Source organism: Phoca vitulina, unplaced genomic scaffold (genome assembly GCF_004348235.1).
Source record: "Phoca vitulina isolate PV1807 unplaced genomic scaffold, GSC_HSeal_1.0 scaffold3, whole genome shotgun sequence".
NCBI classification, from domain to species: domain Eukaryota; kingdom Metazoa; phylum Chordata; class Mammalia; order Carnivora; family Phocidae; genus Phoca; species Phoca vitulina.
In genome coordinates this window covers 57,726,135-57,752,747 of record NW_022589706.1, presented here as the reverse complement: position 1 = coordinate 57,752,747, position 26,613 = coordinate 57,726,135, and the positions used below count along the sequence as shown (strand labels likewise).

At 41.6% G+C, this 26,613-nt stretch overlaps 1 protein-coding gene across 5 annotated transcripts in view; it reads right to left on the bottom strand.

Annotated features, from left to right (window-relative positions):
* Positions 1-26,613, bottom strand: part of FRAS1 (Fraser extracellular matrix complex subunit 1) — a 404,790-nt gene that overhangs the window by 28,855 nt on the left and 349,322 nt on the right. For all 5 annotated transcript variants that reach the window (XM_032400603.1, XM_032400602.1, XM_032400606.1 and 2 more), the window contains 11 exons: positions 25,038-25,382; positions 23,309-23,469; positions 22,596-22,743; positions 16,035-16,240; positions 12,852-13,008; positions 10,712-10,912; positions 8,971-9,158; positions 7,509-7,784; positions 4,964-5,196; positions 2,404-2,564; positions 281-495 (listed from right to left, as the gene is read on the bottom strand). In XM_032400603.1, coding sequence (XP_032256494.1) covers positions 281-495; positions 2,404-2,564; positions 4,964-5,196; positions 7,509-7,784; positions 8,971-9,158; positions 10,712-10,912; positions 12,852-13,008; positions 16,035-16,240; positions 22,596-22,743; positions 23,309-23,469; positions 25,038-25,382 — 2,291 coding nt within the window. The remainder of the gene's footprint in view (positions 1-280; positions 496-2,403; positions 2,565-4,963; positions 5,197-7,508; positions 7,785-8,970; positions 9,159-10,711; positions 10,913-12,851; positions 13,009-16,034; positions 16,241-22,595; positions 22,744-23,308; positions 23,470-25,037; positions 25,383-26,613) is intronic.

Sequence of the window (26,613 nt, the reverse complement as noted above, 5' to 3'; positions counted from 1 at the left end):
AGAGAAGTAAATATTAGATTTTTATATAAACGGCTGTGCCAGACAGTAATTTTTTTCCACATTAATTTTAACATTTTCCAATTAATTGATTTAGCAGACTTTAGAGGGCTCTCTCTAGCCACCATGCTGCTAAGGAACTTCTAAAGAAGACTCCCTTGGCTATCTCAGTTTTGGGGGCCGCTGGATGCAACATGCTAACAGAAGTGCTTTCAGGAACAAACAAGGTTTCATAGGGCACTCAGGTGCACGCGGCCTTCAGATAAGCCCCTGGAGCACCCACCTGGAAGTCAGCAGTGACAGACCCACCGCAGACATCAATTAACTCGGTCATGTCGTAATAGGCATCAAAGGTCCAGACGCAGCTCTTCAGGTTCAGGTGTTTGTAGAGCTGGATGGTCTTGGGCTCCCGGACGCTGGGGTCAAATTGGAAGGGGCGGTCGTAACCAGGACCCAGGGCCATGCTGTCGTAGACCCTGTCGTCCAGGAACCCTGCCTCTGTGCGGGAGGGAGGAACAAGCAAGAGTGACTCAGTCTGTGGACATGCCCCTGGGGAGAAGGGATGTGTCCTTGTGAACCTGAGATAGCCTACCGTCCATCTGAGACTCTATTAGGAGCGCAACCCAGGGCTCCCCAAATTGCCACAGGGTAAACAGAGTGACTGAGGTCACAGACTCCTCTAAGAGGCCGCAGGAATCCCAGATGAAAAGGTGAGCAAATGATACTGTAAGCGGAGTCAGAGCTCAGTGGCCCCATATGTCTTGGAAAAGAAAACATACTGAAGCTTTGCAATCAACCCTTGAAGACATAGATTTACTATATGGATAATTTGTTGATGAATTGTTATTTTTTTAAGACTGATTTTTTAAAAATAGCTTTTATGTAAAGCCAACAAACAAACATCTGACTTCCTCCTCCCCTCCTATGGTTTCTGAGCTCTTGGAAAAAAAAATCTTAATTTTGTGTTAATGAGTAAATAGCTCACTAATGATGCTTGACTAAACCTCCCCTGCTACGGGCAAAAATTATTGGATCAAATGCTGCCAAGCAACTGAACTGTTCTAAATTAAGGAAGACCTTAATGCAGCAGAGAGCTAAATACAGATACAATTTTAGAATATCAGGATTAAAATTCTTTATAGTACTAAAAGCAACTATAGTATTCTGAAAGAGTTGATGCATTTCTTAGAATGACACCAGCACCCGGTCCTCTGCCCCCAAAAGGACTCGGATCTCAGTTAACATGTGTTGAATTTAATTGTGTTTAAGTAGGAAGAGGTACAAACTTTCAGCCTATAACCAGAGTATGTTTCTTTCAGCGGCTGCAGATGTTGACCAGTTAAACTTTCATGTGTAGCTCGGTGACTTGCAAATAATTTACACTCAGCGACTCTCTACTGAATAAAGACCATCACTACCTAAAGTGATGCTTAATGAATATGAAAGAGCATATGAATGCTTTTCTATCTTCCCAAACACCGGTAAATGATTCATCAGCTGTCAAGGGAGGAAACAGGCATTTAATGTGCACTTGCTAAGGTAAATGGAAATGGACAGGATTCTTTGTAGAGTAAAATGTCTGCTATGGTTAACACAGGGACGCGCCTTCTCGGCTGTCAGCAACTTCAGGCCGGTCTCCACAGCACGTTGGCTCCTTGGGCTGCCCTTGCCGGGGCCTTGGCCCCCAGTGACTGCGTGAGGTGCGACAGAAAGGCCCATCAGTTGGGGCCAGAAGTAGGATGAGTTGGGCGGATGGGCTCTCTCCAGAGCTCCCTGAAGAGTCAGTGGAGGCTTTTGTGGGTCAGTGCCAGATTGTAGTCTGACTTTCCCCTCTGCCCAATTCTGCTTTTTCTCCTTCCCTTTGATGGATGCTGATCCCCAATAAACATCTTGCACCCCACACTCCATCTCAGCTCCTGCTCCCAAAGAACCTGTCCTACAACACGCGACACCTGCACTTTAGCTTTCGAAAGAGGCTGCAATAAGGGGATTTTAGGGCACAGACCCAAAAGTGCTCACTGTGGGGGAGGGAAAGAACCAACAGTTACCATGGCAGGTGCTTTAAAAATGTCAACAAATTAAATCCTCACCCTGATGGGTATCAATTGTTATCCTCACGTCATAGATAAGAAAACAGTGGTTTGGGGAAGTCCAGCTATCTCTGTTCCGTTGTATAGAGAGTGGAATAGGGATTTGAACCTGAGTCAGTTTGACTCCAAAGTCCTTGTTTTTCCCTATTCACTTCACTGTCTAAGCTACCTATGTCTGTTGCCTGCTAGGAAGGAACTCTGCTCATCACGCAGATTTTGAGGACGGGAGACATTAAGCAAAGTTCACTTCACTGTGTCCCTCAGGGCCACGGCGCTGGGCTGGAACAGGAAAGCCAGCACAGAAGTCGTCCCTCACCTGAGATGCCTCTCAGGTCTTGGGTGGTGATGAGATTGGAGCAGACGTGCTGGTGCCTGTAGATGGATTCGGACAGCAGAAAATGCAGGTTGTGCAGCGGCATGGTGGAGATGAGGGGTAGCATTCCGTCCTGGTGTGGGATCTGCACGGAAATGTGGATTCTGAGGCAAAAATGGGCAGAGAGAGTGTTTAGGTGCACGCTAGAAACAGCTAACACGGTACATTTCTTCCTCGTGACTTACTCTGCCTTCCCCAGGGAATCTACCATTTTTTGTCCTGAAGCTTCCCAAAGGGTATGATGTACGCGTGGGGTTGTCCCCCACCCCTCCTGCCAAGAGATCCTCCAGCTCAGAACTGATAGCCATCAAGAATCACAATTTTTTTCCTTCTGTACAAGAAAAGATAACATCACAACCACAAATTAAAGCTTTCTTTTGCTTTAAATGGAAGCTTTGTTTCCTTGTGAGCAACAGCGGAGTGACTGATAGAGGTGCCGTCCCCTTCTCTGTCACAGGGAGTGTCTGGGAAGGTTGGGTAGGGCCGACACTCACATTTTTTAAAGTATTTGTGCCAAATGACATCAGTGAGCTCTTTAAACTCTAAGGTCAGTATTCCTACCCAGGACAGTATCTTAGAAATAATCATATCCCCCTACTCCTACTGTCTTCTCCTAACTGAAAGAGCTTTCTCCCACCTCTCCCCCCTCAAGTTCCGAGCAATGCGGGCAGCCCTCCCCGGCCCCCATTTGCAGTGTGCTCTCCCGTCATCTACATTGCTCAGAGCTTAGGTGCCTTTGCACCAGGACATCTGTAACTTATTCCTATTGGCTGCTATTTCTTATATGCGTTTAGACTCTGTTTATCTTGCCTCCCCACAATGAGGACAAGGATCATTGCCTTCACTTCTTTTGTTTCTCCAGAGCATGTGGTATAAAATTCTAAATAAAATATGAGCTTAATAAATATTGGTTAAGACAGCGATACAAAAGAACTGTACTTATGGGCTGCACTATTTTCATTGTATAAGTTCAAATTTTCAGCATGTTGACTGAGGGTGCCTTTGAGTTTTTACAGCTTGTCTCTTGGAACAAAAGCCCAAGAGACATTATTTATTTATTTATTTATTTATTTTATCTTTCTTTTTTATTATGTTATGTTAATCACCATACATTACATCATTAGTTTTGATGTAGTGTTCCATGATTCATTGTTTGCGTATAACACCCAGTGCTCCATGCAGAACGTGCCCTCTTTAATACCCATCACCAGGCTAACCCATCCCCCTCCCCCCCTCCCCTCTAGAACCCTCAGTTTGTTTCTCAGAGTCCATAGTCTCTCATGGTTCGTCTCCCCCTCCAATTCCCCCCCTTCATTCTTCCCCTCCTGCTATCTTTTTTTTTTTTTTTTTTTTTTTTTAACATATAATGTATTATTTGTTTCAGAGGTACAGGTCTGTGATTCATCAGTCTTACACAATTCACAGTGCTCACCATAGCACATACCCTCCCCAATGTCTATCACCCAGCCACCATCCCTCTCACCCCCCACCACTCCACCAAGAGACATTTTTAAGAGGATTCAGAACCTTGGAATAGGAACAGGATGCCTCTTTTGCTAAGAAGGGCTCAGTAGTGCCCTGGGCACTTCAGCTACTGCTTTCTGACAAAAGTAAATCTTATTCTTTTAGAAAAAAGAAAGAATTTGCATATTCTTGGCTCCATATTTAAATCTGTTTTTTTTTTTTCCTCCATGGAAATAAATCCCTTTCTCTGAACTCAGTTGCTCATAAAGACACACGTACAATTACTACAAGGTTTAATGAATATGTATAATACACATGAATTCTTTTTTGCTAGGCAAATATGAAAGTATCTATCTTCCATCAAAATCATGAGAGCACAGGAAAAAATAAAAGCACATCTGTCCAGTGACTTTCAGTTTAAATGGTATTATTACTCTGTTCACTAGATATTTAGCAAGTGTCTCTTAGGTGCCAAGAAGCACTGTCCCAACCAGAGGGGGATCCAAAAAAAAAAAAATCATGGTCCCTGCTCTCACCATCTACTACGGGGACAGAGAGAGAATGAATGATGATAATGCTCTGAAAGAGGTATACATGGGTGTCAGGAGAGCTGGAAGGAGGAGCTTCCAAATTACATTGGGAAAGATGATAGGGAAGTTCCTAGAAGGGATGTCATGAGCTAGGTACAGTAGGACAATAGGATTTAACTCCAGTGAGTGGAAGGGGGCTGGGAGGATTGCAGTCAGGAGGGACAGCATGGCAGAGGCACACAACATAGAAGAATTGGAAGCCCTGAGGATTTGATTTCAGTTTGATTCTCTGTGAGGAGACTGGCAGGTGAAAATGACAGGCAAGGGACATGAGGCTAAGAAGACAGACAAGGGGCTGGATTTTAGGGGGACTTTGAGAATTTAAATTTTTTCTGAAGCACTTATCCACCACTATTCTTATTTTGCAGGAGCATCGCTCATTGGTCTGTCTGGCCCAGAAAACACACAAAGGAGAGGCCCCTCACGGGGGACGGCACCACCTGCCTGACCTGTTTGGATGCTCCTTGTGCTTGACGTCCAGGTATTTCAAGGTGGCAATGAAGGACTGAGCCTGGAAGCCTCTGGCTGTCCCGGCTACCACTGGGGTGTGGCAGATAGCACTGTCTGTTCCAATGGTAACAATGTTGCTCCTTAAGGGAGTCCCCACGTGGCCCACCTTGTCTACGGCCTTTGCCACACAACGCACATGGAACCTCCGGCTGAAGTAAATGCTGTCCAGGACCTACCAGGAAAAATAAAGTACTTCAGACATGTGTATATTCCTTAAACAGCTCCTTACACTGTCTCTTCTGGATGACACGACACGACCAGTTTCTGGTACAGGGCTCCCTGTGCAGACCATCCATCATCTGTCTATCCATCCATCTATCCACTCATCTATCTATTCATTCATTCACCACAAAACTGCTGACTTTCTCCCAGGAGCCAGGCACTAGGGACAGAGCAGTGAGTACGTATAGCCTGAGGCAGCATGTCAGACAAGGAGCAAGTAGACAGACTGGAGCAAGAGCCCAGAGATGACCAGTTACCAGTGACAGTATTGTTCTCTTTATAGACTAGGTTCAGCATAAGGACTACTCAGCTGGTTTCCAACCCTTCCATTGAGACTGGTTGGCCTCCAAGTAATTTTTTCTGAGGGTATATGTCAGGATACAGAAGAGAGAGGTTTCCTTCCCAGGAGTTCTTATTTTTCTTTCTTTCCTACTGCTAGTCCCTCCCCCCAACCCCCACTTAATGACCACACACACACTGTAAAGGTTATAATAACATGAAGAGTTGAAGTTGAGAACTTGGCCTCTGACACCTACTGGCCTTTGAAGGTCTTTCAACAGATTCTTTCATGTTCTCAGACACAGAGAAGCCATAAGAATGCTTAACTCAGTCTATGCAGAGGCAACGTGGGTCACCACAACTCTTTAGATAATGTGTGCATACACATAGGGAAGTACATAAGAAGAAAAATTAATTAGTAGTTCTGTGTGCCACAGACCTCCCACAAAGCAATCATACAAACTTATAAATTTTACCCATGAAAACAATTTTCATTGAAGCCCATTAAAAATTAAAGAGGATTTTTCCATTAAAATTTTTTTTAATTAGCTGCCAACACTTTATTTATTTATTTACACATGGACTTAGTTCAGAAGGGATTTGAGGCATCTTACAAAGATGCACACAATACAATGGTATTAAATAAATAATTGAAGAAACAAAGAAAGAGCAAAGGAAACTGGGGTAAAAGTATTAGCCACCAAGTCACTGCAAGAAGAAAAACGGAAACATCAACTTGGTACCTGTTAAAAATGTATATTTGGCCCAAATCACATGGAACTGCCTTCATGGTTTTTTGAAAAGAGAATTAGATACTTAGGAAACAATAAGCTGTTAAGTCTTATCATTTCAGTTTTTAAATTTCATCACATAGCTTAAATTTGAACTGGGTTATATTGCAAAAGAATTGATCTTTTGGCCTTTCTGAATAAGCTGTGCAGAAAACAATGGATGTGAGTGACATTGCTTTACCCAGAGCCCCCCGTCCATCTCTGCCTTCCCTCCACCATTATCCTATCTATGGGAAGCACTTATTAAAGTGAGAACAAACTGAGAGTTGAATAGGAAAAAAGCTAGAGAAATTCAGTCTGAAAGAAATCTCTGATGTCCAAAATTAGTAAGTGCACTAATTTTAATCAAAAACTGTCGAGGGCTTACTATGTGCCAGATACTGCGCTGAGGATCTCCACTGCTTTTGGTTCTCTCTCTGAGGAGAATGACGTCACTGGTGTGATGAGCAGTCACCACAGTGCACTGTTCCTTAAGGTTGGGAAAACCCTCACTATTCATTGCTCTGTGATGGCGGCAGAGGTGTGGGTCTGGTGTCTCGACTCTTGGAGGACAGCAACTGCATAGTGAGCTTCTTCTCATGTCTTTCTCCAATCCTGTATAACGCCGATCGCTCGAGAACCAGTCTATCCTTTGTTTAATCACTGCGCCATCCCTACTATGTGCCGTCAATGTGCTGAGCACGTTAGGCTATGCAAATGTGGTAGAACCCTTGGTCCATGTCCTTAAGGAGTTTATATCCTACTACTTATTGAACGATTGAAGAGATGTGAAAAAAAGTAATCATTAATTGTACCTACGTGGAATCTTTGATTTACTTTACCATTTATAGATCACTTTTATATCTGATTTGTCAATGACTATCAGTGGCTAAGTGGAAAAGGTATTATTTTGCAGATCACGAAACAGAGACTCAGCTCCCCTAACTTCTTACCATCACATAGTTAAAAGTAGGCAGAATCAAGATTAGTAAACAGGTCGATTACTAGCTTGGATCACTTTCTATGACACCATATTACCTTATATATAAGAATAAAAATACCTGTGTATATACTGTGTGTACCTGCTTATTTGTTTATTTTATTCCAAATGACACACAAGAGCCTTAAGGAATTTATCTGATAGAGTTGCAGTGACAAAGAGAAGCACCAGTTTTCTCCCCATGCAACCAGGCCCAGATCCCCCTAGACCTACCATGTGGTTGACACTGGTGAATGGCGTGTTGTCAGTGATGGTCTCAAAGGGTGACCGGGCCCCATTGCCATCAGTGGGGGTGGCCACTTCCCAGCTGAACTGCACCGATGTTTGGTTGATACCAGCCTCGCTGCAACGCTCCTTCATGATGGCGTACTTGGGGAAATGAGAGTCACAGGGGGTAACACAAACCAGTGGGTAGCCTGGGGACGGGGATTTCTTGACTCCTTCCTTGGTAACTTCTTCTACATGGTCATAGTCAGCAAGTGTGACAACCTGAAAAGGAGCAACAAAGCTTCAGACTGGGCTGGGTGTTGGGAGGCTCAGAGAACTAAGGCTCCCCTCCCTAGAGATCCACAAGATCCCTTAACTGCTAGGGATTCTTTAAAATATAATGAAAAAGAAAATATAACGGAAGTTTTCATAGTGCTTTGCCAGGCATCCCTAAAAGATACTATAGATCTTTAGTGGTAAAGAAGATCCTCCGTCTGCCTGAGCTAAAAGCTTTAGTATCTTGTTACTCTTATTCCTAAATCAGAGCTCTATCACTCATGTGAAAAATACTTTTATTTTTATGCACACTGTAACCAAAGATATATCATGAATAACAGTTACTAGTTTAAAGTTCCATTAAGAAAAAAATAAAGTTGCATTAAATTACTAATGGTATGCAGTAGTATATTTGGCAAAACAAAAGTAAATAAAGGTAGCGTATTTCTTCCATGGTTGAATAAGAGACACATTTTGGAATGATCCTTCTACTATATGAGACTAGCCCGGGGAGGTTAGAAGACTTATTCTGACTGCTTCATTATTATGGGTTAAATTTCCCTTGGCAACCTCCAGGCATTTTCTTCCTAATTGTAAAGTCAGGGCATTCATTCTATATATGCCCAAATTGGGAGACTGGGTACTACACTTCTGCAAATACTTAACTCTATGCATATGGCAAGTTATGGAGGATAATAGATATGGGGTAGCATTACTTTGTTTTTTCCCCTTCTAGGTCCCACCAAAGAAATGAGAAGATCAGTTGTATTATACTTCCCATGTTTATCAGACTAAGGTATCAACATGGCTTGGTCTTACTCTTATGTTAGAACAGGGTTTCTCATCCTCACTGCTATTAACATTTGTGCCAAATAATTCTTTGTTGTTGGGGCTGTCCTGTGTATTGTAGGATGTTTAGCAGCGTCCCTGCCTTCTACCAACTAGATGCTAATAGCACCTAGTGTGACAGTTGTGACAACCAAAAATGTCACTAGACATTGCCAGCTGTCCCCTGGAGGTGGTGGCACACAGGGAGGGGATTTGCAAAGGAAAGGACAAGATGGTTCCTGGTTGAGAACCACCATGTTAGAAGAATGAAGAAGTACAGCACCAAAGGCCTACTTCTCTCAAGTTATCATCTCCTAGTCACTAGGACATAAAAGCAGCGATCCTTTTGGGTCAAGCAACTCACGATGGGTGGTGCTGGCAGTATGAGACTCCCTGCTGCCTCCTGGTCTAGAATCGTCACTGTGGCAGTGGTCACATCACCAAGAACTGCTTCCACTGGGTCATCTGGACCAAGGACTAGGGAGAAAGATTCATGCCATTCCCGGTCTTCATTGGATAGGATCTCGACTTTAAAAAAGATATGATCCACACCTTCACCAAGGACAGAACACAGAGAGAGCAAAGGTTCTCATGAGGTGATCTACCTCACACACCGCAGGTTGGCACTGCTGAGATTTCATGTTAAAATATGCCCTTTCCTTTTAGAGGTTTTTCTATAAATACAGGGGCTGCTAATCACTTTAGTCCTATCTCCAGTGAGAAAGCTATTTTATAGACCAAACTCCACCTGTGGTAGAGGCTCAGTTTTGTAGATTTACTATTCAACACCATATGAGGATTAATGGCCCCTGCCTGACACGAGCTGGTAGTAATAAAAATCTATGAGCCAAAATACACTTCACCCTGGTTATGAGTTTTTTTGCTTAATTTTTCTTCCCCTTTACACTCAGGCATGAGCTCCTGCATGGCTGTGAGTGGTTGCACCCATGGACACCCCTCAGAACTGTCCTGAGAACCAGGATCTCGAAGGCTTCCTACCAGGCCATCCCCACAAAGACAGTAGCGTAAGGGTTTGGCGGCTTGGAAGGAGAAGGGTTAGAGCCTTAGGAACTGCCTTCCTTCTTTGTAAAATGATTCTCTGGGGGTGCAAGCATCTCTGGTGGTAGTTAAGTTTCCCTTCTTCCTCTCCTACAGACACCTACTTCTAAGACCTATCTTTTCTCCAGATCCTTAGCAGAAAAGGAAAAAGTAGACACATGGAAGAACAGTCCTTGTGTGGAGGCGGAGGAAGGGCATCTACCCTTCTGGCAAACACTAACCAGATGCACAAGGGATGGAGCCAAAATCCCTTTAAAACGCCAGTGGAATGAGAGACATCAGAGATCCCCCCCCCCCCATTTCTGAGGAAGTCACTTCCTCCCCCCACTTGCCAAGACGTCTCTGGAAAGGCCTTCTACCACTGTTGCCCATTTCTGGCTATCTCACAAATGGTGCCAGGATCTACACCAGTCTTTTTGCCTTATATTGCTCCAGAAAGTTCTGTGAAAAAATCTAGCATATAATTCAAGTCCTTCTCTGTCTAATTTCTCCCATCAAATTACTATATAAGACAGTTAAACAGATAGCTGTGACCTGAATCCCACCTTTCTCTCTTCTCTGACTCATCTCCACAGTTCCCTCTAGAATAAACCTTTTTTGGAAATCTCATAACAGGGTATCCTGTCTCCTAGCAGATGTTAAATCACTGGAGCACAGAGATTGTGCCTTCTGGATTTGCGTAATCCCTGTGGTTTGTACCCATGTTTTACTGAACGATGGTAGTCATGTTTATTCTTTTAAAATCAAATGCATCTGACTCAACCAAATCATAGGCTAACAACAACCAAAAAATCCTTTTAAATGAGCCCAAATGCCAAGGATGTTCTGAAGTAAGGGACCTACTTTTGTTCTTTCTCAATGCCATTTTTACCAACTAAAAATTTTAAAGATTCCTGTAGTATCAAATGTGTGCTTAATAAGTACTTCATGCTTAATAAGTACTACTGTTTTCCTCTTTTATTTTTCTGCTCATTCCTTTCTTCAAATACAAGATATTTGCCTCTCTATTAAGTAAAACCCACAGATTAGGATTGGCATTCAATTACCGGGACTAAACTTCAAGACTCTGCTCTTTGGGTAATAATCCACCCCGGACTGGGCAGACCCATCCCGTGTGCTGCAGCGAATCTTGGACGTCCTGTTCTGATCCCCTCGGCGGATCACCTTGATGTTCAGGAGGGCTATAGCATCTGGCCCCGAGGGTTCCCGGACTTGGTATGCAGCTTCTTCAAACTCAATGGTAGGGGCTAAGGAAACAGGATTAGAAAAACAAGAGCAGGTTAGAAAAGCACAAAGGATTCCATTCCCCTGAAAACACCTTATAAAGACAAGAGGGAGTTTTCCACATTAGTAAGCAATACAAAGGTAAAATGGCTTGCAGTCATAAAAATCAATCAGTTTTTAACCCCTCAGCAAAGCTTTGGAAAAGGAACTTATTTATGATTCTGCAGGAGTTGTTTCTCACAGATTTCTTATTAAAAACAATAGTGGGGGAAATATTTTTAAGCACTTTGAAATGCATGATGTACACGTTTCCATCTGGGCATTACAGCTCACAAAATGTTTTTAAATTCACATACTTTATCAAGGGACTGAGACAGAGTAAGCCCTTGATAAATACTTATCGACCAATTGCATGAATCAACTTTTTCATTTATGAGATATGAATTTCTAAGCTTTATAATTTATCTCATTTATACACTACCTAAACTTTCCAAGTCCATCTCCCATCTCTGATCTTCTGGGTCCTTCTTCCCAGAGCCCTCACATCTCCCATCCTTAAATTTTCCTAACTTCTCACAGGTTATTTAGTTAAAAATTAGTAGTTTTAATGAAGAACACAAGACTTCCTAACATAATCTGGTTTGAGGTACTATTCTCATTGCTATGAAGTGATTAATATGTTGGTTTTTACAAAAATTTCAAATTGTGCCTTCTTTTCCATTATATTCTCACGGGGAAGGGTGAGGTGGTAGTGGTGGATAGAGATAAAAAATCGGATAATTGAGAGCAATTACAAATTTTATACCATTTCTAATATACTATAATATTTTGCAGAAATTTCTGGAGTCTCTGTTCATTTCCCTCTTTCCCTCTCAGAAAATCAACTCTTCCTAATTGTAGAAGATAAGCTTCCTTGGAGACTTCATAGTTTTTAATGAATGCTCTTTGGAAGTTAGGAGAGTCACTTATTACCTTTCTGAGCTTCAATCATAGGGTTTCTGTGTGACCAGGAAAGGTTCACTTCAGGATCTGAACCCGAGTCCTTGGGTAAAGGACTAATTCAGCTTCAGGGCTAGCTTTTCTTATTTTACCCAATGTCCAAGTTAGTCCCCAATTTTATATCAGAAACTCTGAGAGTCTCACTAACTCTCATGTAGATTCTAGAATCTGATAAAATAAGGGTTACAACTAGTTTTGCTGCTTACAGCTGTGTAACTAAGAGCATAAATTATATAAATTTGCTGAAGCTCAATTTCTTCACCTATAATATAGGGATTATAACACCTACCTCAAGGGGTTACCATCAGGATTAAATGAAATAAGATAATATAATATGCTTAGTATAGTCCTTGGTCTACAGTAACATAAAAACAGCTATTACTATTTGTAATATTATCCGTTCACTCATTAAAATATCTATTTGAATAAAACAATTATGTCCCAACTTGAAACAGATTTGGTTTTGTTTTCCATAGTGCCTGGGTCATTCTTTGCTGACACCTGACTAAAGAATTTAAGATTTGGGGGGTTAATAGGCCAAATCAATTAGAAGGAAACTGAGAAATTAGACTCTTCCGGGAAGGTGGCAGTGTTTAAATTAGTTCATTGGATTCAACTGATTCTGATTGTATTTCCAATCTGGCTCCTGAACTGCAGAGACTTATATAGGTTTTATTCTCTGTCTGCCTTAGCATCTCTGTCCTAGCTTGTAACCATACTCATTCCTTATCTCTTGGCAATGTGGTAGGGAATAATGAGATTAAGCACACCTATAAACTTATTGGAACTCTGTAGAGGATGATCACTTGCTGCCAATAGTTTATATAAATACTCTGAGATTGTTATCAGTAGGCACTTTTATAGCACTTTCATTTTAAAAAACACCTATAATTACATTGTTAGTAAAACATCAGTTCATGTTCTATCAACCAAAGAGTAACTAAAGACAATATCTTCTGTTACCATCTTCATCATTGGATATGGTGATGGTGGCCATGTTATTCTTTCCAATTCTGGCTCCACTCCAGTGGTTTCCAAGAGGATGGCCGAGGTAGACCCTGAATTGTTCCTCAGGCTCAAACATGGAGTCATCATGGATAGAGACAGTACAGTTCTTCATCTAGAGCCGATGTCATAAGATAGATTAAAATTTGCACTGAAAAATCAGTAATTTTCTTGCTTTTCCTAGAAAATGATTTTTCCTCTTTGCAGCATCAAAGAGTCAACATAAATTAAAAAGGAGCCAAACCATTTCATTTGTAAAATAGAATGTTTAAATCTAACAGTTCATGCCTGACAGGGACATAGCTATCTGTGGAGCCTTGTGTTAGAACACTCCAAACCACTCTGAGTGATTGGTCATGGATTATGAAAAACAAGATCAATAAAACAACCCACTCCAACGCACCTGTAGGAAATTTGTGCACTTTCCCTGATCAGACCAATGCATAGGTACACATTATGAAAGATAAATTTCTGATGATGGGGGTTAACATATGGATTAGGCTTCCTGGAGAGAGCTAAACAATGGTCCATTCCCTCGGTAAAAACTGAAGAGTTTTAGAAGGAACTCAGAAAGGCTTCTTGTTAGGCTGAAGATACCTTTCAATGCTGCAGAACTCTCAAATATGCTGCCAAATGGTGTCTCATCTGAACACTGCTGAGTTCTGAAAGTCTGAGAACGCAATCTAAATCCCTGTTTGACAGAAAGATATCAAAGTGCTTCCCACACTGATTATTCTCTACTGAGGACTGTATTCTTAAGAAAACATAAAATAAGGCCAAAACATTTTAGATGACACAGTAACCTCAACAGTAGAGTCATGTGATGTGAAGTGGGATGATCTTTAGCTGAACCATTTTAAATCCACTCTACTACTGTATTGCAAAGGATCTGTGGGTATAGAGAAGTTCCACTCTCATACTTCTGAAGTCATACTAAATGGAAAGAGAATATCCTGTGAAAGTTTATAGGTAGCTTGCTAACCAGGTTTTAAGGCCCTGAGAATGTCCCTTTTTTCTCTTGATAGAAAACATGAATTTAGTAGTGACTCTTCAGGATATCTTTTTAAAAAGGACATTCTAGTGAATCACAAGTTTCAAAGACAAACTGCTTAGCAAGCCAGAGAAAATGGAGATTCCAAAGTGTGCTTATGAAGAATGATAGGTTGTCATGTGGATAACATATAGATGATTAGACTGTATTTTCTTCGTAATTTTATTAAATTATGAACCGTCTCTTGGATAAGCAGAGAGTCCTCTTTTGAACTTAAAACAAATACAGACATGTAGACTCAAAGCTGAAGATTCTATCTGTAGTATTTGTGTATGTTTTTAAACACATGTTTCAACCTGCCACCAGTAAAATTCCCATAAAATATATAACCAAGACAGGGCTTCTATGAGTCATGAATGTATAAAAGACCAAGAGTCTCAAAGAAGGAAGCTATCCCTTTTTTTTTGGTAGTAAAGACGAACAGAGGAAGAATCTGCTGTGACTTACCCATTAGAAGATGGGTAAGATCTTCCAATGCTAAACTTCAAAAGGACTAATCATAGGGCGAACACCTGATATGTTGACTATACCAGAATTGAAAACTCTGTTCAACTAAGAACACTATGATCAAAGGTAATAGATAAGTGACAGAAGGCAAAAATGTATTTACAATATCTAAAATGTCTACAACTGGCAAGGAATTAATATTCAGAATTACAAGACTGCAAATCAGTAAGAAAAAGACAGCAATACAATAATAAGGAACAAAGGATAAAAATAATTTACATAAGAGGAAACCCAATAAACTAACAAGCATATATACTGGTAGTAATTGGGAAAATGCACATTAAAACGAGGTATAACTTTATACAAAGATTAGCAAAAATCCAAAAGATGAGTAATGCTAAGTGTTGAAGGGGATATAGGATTATAACAACCTTCATGGCACTGCTAGTGACTTTCTGGAAAGTGTTCTGACACTATTTTTTCAAATTAAGCACATATGTGGCCTTTGGTCCAGCAGTTTTGCTGCCGAGTGTATATCCAAAGAAATTCCCACTCAGGTCTGTAAGTGGACATGTACGAGGATGTGCACTGCAGCATTATTTGTGGGGGCAGAGTGTTAGGAGGTGACTGGGCGCTAATCTCTGAGGTTCCTCATTGTCTACTGCTAAGAATGGATGGTTCTAATGTACTAACTACCCATCATGAAATATTATGCACTATCTCAGCAACAGATTAGATGTACACATAAATGATGTTTACTGAGTAAACAGAGTAAAAGTTTGAAAAAGATGTAACACAGTAGTTTTATAAATTAAAATTTGCATACAAAACAACCAGCATTTTAAAAGAAGAAATACAAATTAAGACATATTCATTAAATACAACAGATTGATGAGTTCTGAGATGGGGAATGAAATGTGGCTGGGGAATAGGCATAAAATAAAACAAATAAACAAAGTAAGAGAAGGGACTTGAAATGACTAAGGGGACTGTGTGTTTTGACTCAAGAGGGTACAAGCGACTCAGTTATCTGAAACTGAAATCCAAAAATGGGGAAATGTGATTCTCATTCAGTATACATATACTTTTGACATACACTGAGGTTGCAGGCTTTGATTCCAGTGTAGCCATACTTACTGACTGGAGTTTCTCAGGAGTTCCTGTGCCCATACGCATCACTTTTCATGTAATTGCTAAGCAGAGAACACTCTCCTGGCTTGAATCTGCTCAACATCTGCCTATTTGGTCCTATCCTATTGGTTCTATACTAGAATCTATGCTGCCCCGAGACGGGGGCCCAGGTATTAGAGAATTGTCTCGTCCTCCTCTAGGTAACATTGGTGGAGTGTGTTCATCTCTAATGTAGTTGCGAATTAAGAGGAGCCTCATTCATTGATTCTGCTAAATTCCAGAAATGTTACATGTCATCTAAATTCCCAGCTCAACCAATGATATATGTATTTAGGTTTAAGTAGGAGACCAAGAAGACAGCCACAGGGGACAGATGATAGTATTATAAATAGTATCAATCAGTAGAAGAATTCCTAGGATGTTCAGAATTTGTCTAAATGACTTCATTATAGACAGTAAAGGCATCAAGGAAAAAGAGAATCTGATCTTTCAGTCATCATGAATCCACTTACTTTCTCCCCTTTCAGAAACGTAATCCGTGAAGAGTCCGCATTTCTTCTCTCCTCAAAGTCCTCCATGACCTGAGCTGAATGGCCCTGGGTATAGCACCTCACTGATGACTCATAGCTCAGGTCTCCACTCCGAATGATGGGCACCTGCAGGACACCCTCTTTCTCCTTCACTAGGAGCAAATCCTTGGCAAACTGCATGCTGGGCACTGCGGGAGCAGAAGGAAAGATGGAGGCATTGTTAGTGGGAGGCAGAGGGGAGATGGCCGCAGCCCTCAGTAGCCACTTGGCAGGACAGGTCTACTAAGGGCCATCATCACAGGCTGGCAAGTCAGAGACGGTAAGCAGATTTCAAGGCATGGTTGCTCTCAAGACAAGGGAACTGCTTCCATTGTTGAGCGTGCTTCTAATGAAACAGAATAAATCAATTTTGCACCTGTGTCTCCCAGCTTCAGGGTGTGGTCCCCATCTCAAATGCAGATAAGTAATGCAAGCAAAGAAATGGGCCAGGTATAAGGAAAATTTTGATTGAGACTTGAATACGCAAAAAAATTCACTTTCCTTCTAAGGCTACAAAAAGGAAAAGGGCAGTGTAAGCCTGACAATAAACGGCTACTCACATTGGTCCTGGGGCCAGGGAGACAGTAAGGAAAAGTGGGGATACCGGTAAAGAAGAAAGCTCAGGCCTTTTTAAAGAGGGTCACCCCTCAGCTCCAGGCTTTTGTTGGCAGGTCATCCTATTTTCAGATGAAGCCAGAAATCTGGATTTTTATGTCATATCTGCTAAATTTTTAAAAAGCAACCAGTTAAAACAGGAAAAAGAAGTTCCATAGAGGCCAAACTATTTGGGCCAAACAAAAGACATCCGCATGCTGAATTTGGCCAGTGGGCGCCCAGTCTGTGACTACTACTATAAAATCACTTTTTCTTTTACAGCTCACATGGTTTCATTTGACTTTAGGAAGGGACCACAGCCAAGCTGTGGTTAAAAACATGGACTTTGCAGTCAGTAGGCCTAAATTTCCATCCTAGCCCTGCTACTTATTAGCTGTATGATATAGGGTAAGTTACTTAGATTTTCTGAGGCTTGGGGTTTTTTATTTATAAATTGGAAATATTACTATCCAACTTCTAGAGTTGTTGGAAGGAGTGAACTTCATGAAATAATGTAGGCACGGTGCTCAATACAGTATCTGGCACATCACAGGCACTCCTATTTTGGTAGGAATTATGATATTATGGTTTGTATTGCCCCCAGGTCCAGGGTTCTCAAGATGAAGAATCACTTTTTTCTCCTTACTTCCTACAGTGCCTATAATAATGCTCTGCATTAAGACATGTCCTTTCTGAGACCAACATCTTGCTGGTGATTGCTGGTTTTTTGTTTTTTTTTTTAAGATTTTATTTATTTGACATAGAGAGACACAGCGAGAGAGGGAACACAAGCAGGGGGAGTGGGAGAGGGAGAAGCAGGCTTCCTGCGGAGCAGGGAGCCTGATGCGGGGCTCGATCCCAGGACTCTGAGATCACGACCTGAGCCGATGGCAGACGCCTAACAACTGAGCCACCCAGGCGCCCCCTCTTTTTTTTAAATATTTATTTATTGGAGAAAGAGAGAGAGAGAGAGCAGGCAGTGGGGAGGGAGAGAGGGAGAGAGAGACTAAAGCAGACACCCCGCCGAGCGCAGAGCCTGACGTGGGGCTCGATCCCATGACCCCGAGATCAGGACCCAAGCCAAAACCAAGAGGCGGACACTCAACTGTGCCACCCAAGCACCCCGCTGGTTATTTATTTCTTAATGAGCAATACAAAGAGGTAGGCCCTCCAGTCACATGTCAAAGTCTCCTGTGGCAGAAACTGACTCTAAAGCTGTCGTCCCCATTTCCTTGCCATGTCTCATGTATGCCCTGCCAAACCTGAAAGGAAGGAACCAAAAGGCAAGGACCCACGCACTCTGCGAGTCAATATACAAGAAGCTCTGTTTGCCTCCAACCTGCCCACTGCTCAGAACCGTGGGTATTAGCAAAAACAGAGCAAACTCATTATCTAAGCTAAACCTAATAGTTACCACTTATTACCAAAGAAAAACCCAGCAGATATTTCTTAAAAGAACACCACACCTAGAGGATAATGAACAACTTTGGCATCAGGCCCCAAGCATTTATCCTTTAGGGTTCTGTCATCCAGTAAAACGGTCTGTACTGTTAAAAGGTGGGTGGCAATGACATGACCTAGCATAGAAGGACAGAAGGAAACTTGTTGGCAGGTAAAAACAACAAGCAAGGAAGCTTTTCTGTTCATGAAAAGATTATCTAAAGCTTTGGATTGATTTCTCTTGTTGGCCCAATAGGCATCAAGTCAGATGAGAGTTAAAAGTGAAAGTGGTAATGTTTGGGTTTTGTCATGTATTAATCAACCCCAAATTCTTCTTGAGCTGTAAAAGACTCCTTTTTTTTCTCTTTAACAAGACAGTAAACCTCACTCCTTTCCCTATCTGGAAAAAGAGGGAGAGAGAAAGAGAAGTAAGGGAAGTGGGTGAACATGTCTCACGATTGCCTGCTGTGCTGAGAATGGTTCCTGCCTCATGGGGCCCCTTGTCTGGTGGGAGAATGAGGCAAAAGACAATGGAAAGACAATATTCAGTAACAGATTTGTGCATGGGGGTTTATGGCATACAAAGGAAAGGCCCAGCCCAAGTCAGGCAGGGTGTGAAGGGCTCCACACATGTCATTTCATGTCCTCCTCTCAATACCCCGACTACAATCCCCTCAGGAAGTAGGAGCACTGTTCTCAGTTCTGCCTGACTGTAGAGCTCCTCTCCTTCCACACCTATGGGGTGCGTGCCAGGAAATGGGGATCACTCGTGGGGGTGCACAAGCTTGCGCTATCGCACACTATCAGCACTCTCAGTGCCTTCATCACACACAGCCCAGTTTGTAGATATCTCCTTACTTGTGTTAGTCCTGTGTCCTGAAACAGACTGTGGGACTCTGCTCTCCATTCCACTGTAACCCGCACAGTGCTGGGCGCCAGACTTAGGCATGGAAAATGCTCATGGAATGCTGTTATCCACTAACCTTCTCAGTAACTGACAAAGTAAGTGCAAATGCCACCCCCTGAAATTCGAGTGCCTCTTTATGGGCAATGGTTGGGTTGGAGATTTAGGAGAAATCCTGCCTCCAGTTCTCTCGAGTTAGAGCAGGCAGGATGCAGTGAACACCCAGGGGTGTGATGAGATCGTGGCTACAAGGCCTTTCCTGTCTTGCTCAGCATTCCTCAGGTCCATACCAAAGTCTAACTCCAGGTACCAGAGCAGAAGAGGAATATGCAAATAGAAAAATGTTCTGAGATGAGTTACTTAGGTGATTTAAGGGCCCGCGATCACCCTGTGGAAAAAGATGAAAGACCTAAGGTCACTTTGGAAGGCTGAAGGTTGACTTTACAAGGACACTGAGTGACATCAAGCATCTAAAACTGTGAGGGGAAGAGTCAGCACGGTAGAGTATAAAACCAGAAGACTGGACGTGGATAGAACAGACCTAGGTTTTAAGTCTGGTCCCACCGCCTCCTCTCTGGGTGATCTTGGACAAATTATCCAATCTGTTTCACTAGTTGAAGAGCTTGTAAAGATTAGAGAGAAGGTAAGATCTTTCCACCTTACAGTGTGCACATGGAAGAAGCTCAACAAGAGTTAGCGATTACTAAGAAGAAGGCTAACCAATAGACATAAGTGTCGAATACTACAATGGGTTACTGAAATAGGTTTGGGGATTTCTTTCTCTGGGATAAATTCTTGACTGAATATGGTTTGTTGTAGACTTCCTGAAAGATGAGAAATATTTTAATGTGCTCATGTTCTAAGTTTGCAACCCTAATGTTCATCAATAAAATATGGAGAAAAATCCAAGTGGAATCTTTTCTGTTGATCTGGGGCAATGAGTTTTGTGTACATGACTGGAGTCCCACTGGCAAGTGTGATAAATTACTGATGTGTCAGGAAGAAAAGAAATTAACATGTATTAAAATCTACTATGTGCCAGGAACCATGGTAGCTATTTTCACATACTTTATCTAATTTAATCCTTACAATAACCTTGTAAGGTAGGTATTTTCATTATCTGTAGATTAACAAAATGAGGCTCAGTAACCTTATGTTGCTAGTCTAAGGCCAGAAAGTAAGGAAATGGTGGGGCTGGGATTTTATTTTAGGACTTCTGATTTTGCATTCCCTTTCCACTCCATCAGAAGGATGCTTTCATGCAAAAGAATTAGAAGCCTTTTCAAAAATGAAGAGAATAACTGAATTTCTTTCCTTCTTCTTTTCAGTGAATAAGGAAAAAAAAAACATATCCCACAGATTCTACTGTTGCACCAAATAGGACTATTTAGTGTAGTGCAAAGGGTATGGACAAGCCAAAGTCTTAGAATGCATGCTAGTCCCTCTCTGTATGAGTCTTGGGGTATTTACTCCTCTGATTCTAGTCTCCTTATCTACAGAATAGAAACAAGTATAAAACCATGAAATTATGAGATAATATCTAGTACATCACTCTGTAAACTCTGACAACACCAAATGTTGGTGAGGATGAGGAGCAGCCAGAATTCTCGTACACCGTTGGCAGTAACACAAAATAGCTACAACCACTTTGGAAAACAGGCTGGCAGTTTCTTGTCACGTTAAACAAACACCATCAAATCCAGCCACCCCATTCCAAAGTATTTACCCCAGAGAAATAAAAACCTATATTCACACAAAAAGCTATATATGCAAATATTTATAGTCACTCAGGTCATAACTGCCAACTCCTGAAAAGAGCTGAAATGTCATTTGACAGGTCAATGGATGAACAAACTGTAGCTCATCTATATAATGGGAAACCACTCTGCAGTGAAGGAAATGAACTACTCGTATATGTAACAACACAGATGGTTCTCAAGTGCAATCTTCTAATGAAAGAAGCTGGACACAAGTTGCTATATTACATGATGCCAATTATATGAGATTCTGGAAATGGCAAAACTGTTTGGGCAAAAACCCAGCAGTGCTTGCCGGGGCTGGCGATGGAGAAGAGGCTGACTACAAAGGGGCACAAGAGAATTCTGTAGGGTATTGAAACTGTTCCACACTTAGATTGCTGGGGTGGGTACACCACTGCATGCATCCGTCAAAACTCACAGAATTGTCCACTAAAGAGGGTGAATTTTAATTTATGTAAGTTAGATCTGAATAAACCTGGGTCTAAAATAAGATATCATTTTGGACATTTGCATTATATATGTATTATGTAATCATATGCATATATGTGCATTATATGTATGCATATGCATTATATATATTTCTCTTGAAGGATACACACAACAACAACAACAACAACAAACTGGTTAAAATGGTTGGTCTCTAGGAGAACAACCAGAGAGGGTTGGGAGACAGGGGTAGGAGGTTAGACTTAATTTTCATAGTATACCTTTTTTTGGGTCATTTTTTAAAACTATATAAATAAATAAATAATTTAAAAATAAATGAAAGCGTTAAGGATCACCCTGCTAGGATGCCTGTTCTTTTTCTGGTGACTTTTCAGTCACTGAAAGAATTTAATTATGGGCTCTACTGTCAACCACTGGGGATGTTAATGAGGGTCCTTTTGCTTCAGGTAAAAGGTTTGACCTGATCTTCTTACCCAAATCTACAATCTGACAATTCTAAATTTCATCAACTCTTCCCAAGAAGCAATCATCCTTTTCTGGCCATCTTCCTGTTAGATTTCAGTGGCGACTGATATTTTGTTCATATACTTGTTGTCTATTCTTTCCTGTACACCATCTACCGGACTGCCAGTGTCAATTTCCTCAAACAAAGATCACACCACTCCTCTGCTTAGAAGCATCTGCTGCTCCTCTCTGCTTATAAGTCCCTTAGGTTGCAATGTAAGACCTTTTAGAACTGGAAATGAAATGGAGTCACAACCTGTCTTTCCATTTCCTTCTATTCCCCTCCTGCCAGGCTTAAAGCAAAAGTAAGCATCTCACTGTTTTCCAAATATGTGTCTTTCAAAATTATATATATACTATATCTCTCCATTTGACAAAACTGTATTTCACTATCCATTAGATGAACTCATATCACACCCTAAAGTCCTGTTTAAATATCACATCCTTTGTGAAATCTATGATTCTTCCACATACAGCTGCTCTTCAGCCCCCTCTGCTCCCCTAGCACTGGATTTATAGCACTATTAGGTCATTTATCATAATATATTCTAATTTTTCTGTTCAAGGGTCTGATCCCCTCAACTAGACAGTGAGCTTCTTGAGGACAGGGCCCTAGGCTTATATATCTTTTTGTGCCTAACATAGTACCAGAAACATGAATGCTTATTTCTCCCCCATATTTCTATGTGAAAGTAGGTATATAACATGTGCACGCACACATGCGCGTGCACACACACACACACATGCATATTTCTTGAATGAAAATGTGAATGAGTTCCAATGTCATATACTTGGAAGGCAAGGCAGAAATAGAAATATAGTCTGAGCCACGAGCTGGCAGCTCCAATATCTTACCATCCTGGAAGGTGTCATTAATTGCAATGACAGCCTGGAAGGGTTTGGTCAGTTCGGCCCCTTGTGCTGAGCTGAGAAAAACCACAAATGTCTCCAGCCCTTCAATTACTGGATACTGAGTGTCATCTAAGATAGTCAAGGTGCAATACTAGAAGAAAAATCAAGATGTTAATCAGACTTAACTGCGGTGATCATTTTGCAATATATACACAAACACTGAACCATTATGTTGTACACCTGAAACTAGTATGTTATATGTCAATTATGTCTCGATTTAAAAAAACAATATAAGAAGAAAAATCAAAGTAAACCTATGGAATGTCCAACACACAACACCCATCTGCCTTCAGGAGAGTAGGACAGAGGTGATAACTTGCTTTTTCTGGTGGTCACAGAGTTAAGTTTTTCTATCCATAAAATGACAATCTCTTTATTACAAACCCTTAGGTGTTTTGTCTCTAGATATTTACATCAACAGGCTGTAGTTCCTATCCTAAATCTGTGGTGATGGATATTAGATGCTGACAATATCATTTGGAGAGTCTGTAGAAGATCTCTCTGGGTTTATTCTCTTGTTTGCATGTTTGTGTTTGTGAAGAAAGGGAAAAGACAATAATAAGGCAAGGGTGGTTTAGAGTCCTCCACAGAGTTTGGAGAGTGGAACAGAGACAACATTAACAGGCCCATCTGGCCTTTGGCTGCTCTGTGCTCACCTGCTCAGTGACACCTGGCCCAAACTCCACCTTCCTAGAGCTGGGGACATAGTCAACTCCTGGAGTGGCGGAAGCTGGGTCTGAGGGCCGCGTTGCACACCAGACAGATGCGAAGGTAGAAAGGTCAGTCCCATGACGGATAACCGGAATCTTCACTGTACCTAAATGGAGATCCATAGAGATGTCAGTGGTCAGTCTTGGGCCAGAAGTCAGTGGGTTTTCAGAACAATGTTCTCCCTCACAGCAATAGCAGCTTTATCCTGTGAACTTGTCTAATCCGACTTCAGTGATGCTCCTGTGTTCCCTCTGAGGAAGGCTGTGAGGTGTCACCACCCCTGTTTTTACTGACACTAAGATCAAGAGCAGACCTGGAGGAGGGTTTCATGGAGGTAGTACTGGAGAGACAGCCCTTAGGGGAAAGTGGTTTTGTGGTTTCATGAAAGACACCGTTCACAGGAGAAAAACAAAGTGGAGAGGGCCCTTCGAAAAACATCTCAAGCCTATTTTGAGAGAAGAAACTCAGAGACTAGGGCCTCAGGGATGAGCTAGAAAATAGTCAATTAAGAAAGAACCAGCTAGGGGACTCTATGGGGCCTGAAGCTGAATGTTTCTAATTAAATGTTCCTAACTGGGTTGATTTCCCTATTTTATCTGAGTGGTGCACACATCATTACTTAAACCATATGTGCTATTGCTTATCTTAGGAATGAAGCTCATCTTCTGGTCCACTGTAACATCACACTTTGTAGTGTCCTAATGATACATATGTAGATTTTTAGCGGTTTTCACAACCAAGGTCAGAGAAAAGCTACGTGAAAATCCCATTGCTCATATTTTTTTAGTCAATAAGCTGCGAGCTGACAAGTAGTCACGGCTGCGCATTTGGTATAGAGGAGAGGAAACATGGTATAGGAAAGGTCTAGGTTCTAATTCCAGCTCTGCCATATTAGCTACTGATCTTTGATGCTTTATTTCACCTTTCTGAGCCTCCATTTGCTCTTCTATCTATTGTTCTCTTTTCTACAGAAGACTAAATGAGAATGCATGGAATGCAGATGGCATGGTGCCTGGCATTCAGTAAGTGCTCAAAAATATGAGTTCCCATGATCCCTCAGAGTATCACCTTCAAAGAGGTGAATGGCCTTGACCAGGTGGCTCTGATCAGTGGGTGCTCAACACAGCTGCTGCTCCTTCTGGCAGTATGTCTGCTAGCAGCATGCAGAAGACTTTGAGAACTTTGTAGAGCCAAAAGAGGGAAGGAGCCTGGGTGGAAGAAATCTCCCCACTGACTGCTTTCGGGCGTTATATGAATGAGAAAGTTTCATTGGTTAGGACACTGAAACTTTGGAATTTATTTGTTCTGGCAGCTAGCAGTATGCTAAATAACTTACCTCCATCCTCAACAGATCGCATTTCTCACCTTCAGGGGCCAAAATGCTTAGCACCATGCCCTCCCTCCGGACCACAGAGATCAACCAATGAAGCTCTAAGCCAGATCCCTCCCTGCCATCAGTAACCAGGGCAAGAAAAGTGGATGGAATTCCCTATTCTTCACTACCTTCCATTCTTGGTCTTAATGCCTATTAGTATGTCTCCAACTGACAATGAATGGTGTCACTGAGGAATGGCATTCTCAAATGTCTTAAGGACATTCTGAAAACTAAGAGGAAATTGTTCAAGAAAGGGATCAGGATATGGGTGATGGAATCCCAGAGATGCTCTCTATTACCTGCATCCTCGCTGACAGTGAAAGCCGTGTTGCCCAGGGACACAGTGGAAGCATCATTGGGACCGCTAATGAGCACTTTGGCCGATGCCAGCCTTCCGATGCGGGCATTGTCTGAAGCATCTGCCAGGACAATCTCAAACTCTTCTTCTTCTTCATACTCACTGTCATCAATGAGCATGACATCACAGGTGGACATGGTGACACCAGGCCCGAATATCACACGACTGTCAGGAGACATCCCTCTAGATTTAAAATCAGAGCCTGATTCTAGAGCATAGAGGCTACTTCCCATAGCTGACTTAGGGACTGTGTAGCAAATTGCAGATACAATGCTGCTTGAATCCCCTGAAATACAAATGGTAAGAAAACAAAAGCATTTGAGTGAGCACTTCTCAAATTTTAAAATCTCTGATAATTTGGTAAGTTTGGTTCCCTCTGACACATTCCATCACTACTTTTGTTCAAACTCTGACAGGAAACCTTCCTGCATTGCAGCTTCTTAAGCCTGTGGTATAAACCACTTGAGGATTTAATATACCCCAAATACTTCCCCAAACACTTTAAAATGGATTTCCTATTCTGTGAATTTTGTGCTCTGTTAATTCACAAGACTCATTGCTCACCATCTAAGACCACAGCGGGTAGAAAGATAAGAGACATATTTGGCACTTTAAGTAGCAAAGTAATTGTGTCCCGAAGGTAGTACTCTGAGCACAGTTCACCGCCTTTCTGAATAAACTTTTGCACTTTAATTCCTAGGGAGAAGTCAGCTTGTTTAAAAAAAGAAAAACAAAATAAAACCTGCCTCTCTGTACAAATGACTTATTAGTGCTGCCACGACCCTGGAAGATAGCTTGATCTGGGCCTGGCTTGCTGGCCCAGAGCAATCAATGGAGCTTGCTTGTTTTCTAAGTGGCATCACCAAGGGTTTGCGCTATCTACAGTGTTTGTTACACTAATGCCCAGTCAGCAGATTCAATAAAAACCTGACATCATCACTTACAGTCATGTTTGGACTTTGAATGAAGATTTAATTTCCGTGGGTTTTAAAGTTTCAATATTGCACAATCACAAATGCATATGATCTTTGTTTTGTTTTCAATCCCTCAAGCATTGCCCTTTATTTCTCACACATGGTTTATTTCTCTATTTCTCATCTGAGCTCTATACGTGACACTCATGTAGGAAAATCTTTAAATATATTTCTGTCTTCTAAAACTAAGATGAGAAGCCAGTTCTTACAAACTTCCCTCCTTGACCAAGGCTACTAAATATTTTATAGATTGGGTGATTAAGAATCCTAAATTCATGAATAATTTGCAAGGCCAAATATAACCAGTCTTCTAGTCCCATTAAAGAATAAATGGGAGTGCTAACAACTTGAACTAAGAAGAGAAGCCTTCTGATAGTACTCACTACAGGTCGGATCATTATTAGGGTTGTTCTGGGAATTTAAATAAGCTAATACATGTAAAGCACTTAACACACAGAAGCTAGTATGGTACATGAACACTTGGCACATAGAATGGACTCGAAAAATGCTAGCTATTGTTATAGCTCCTTGTCACCATTGGCA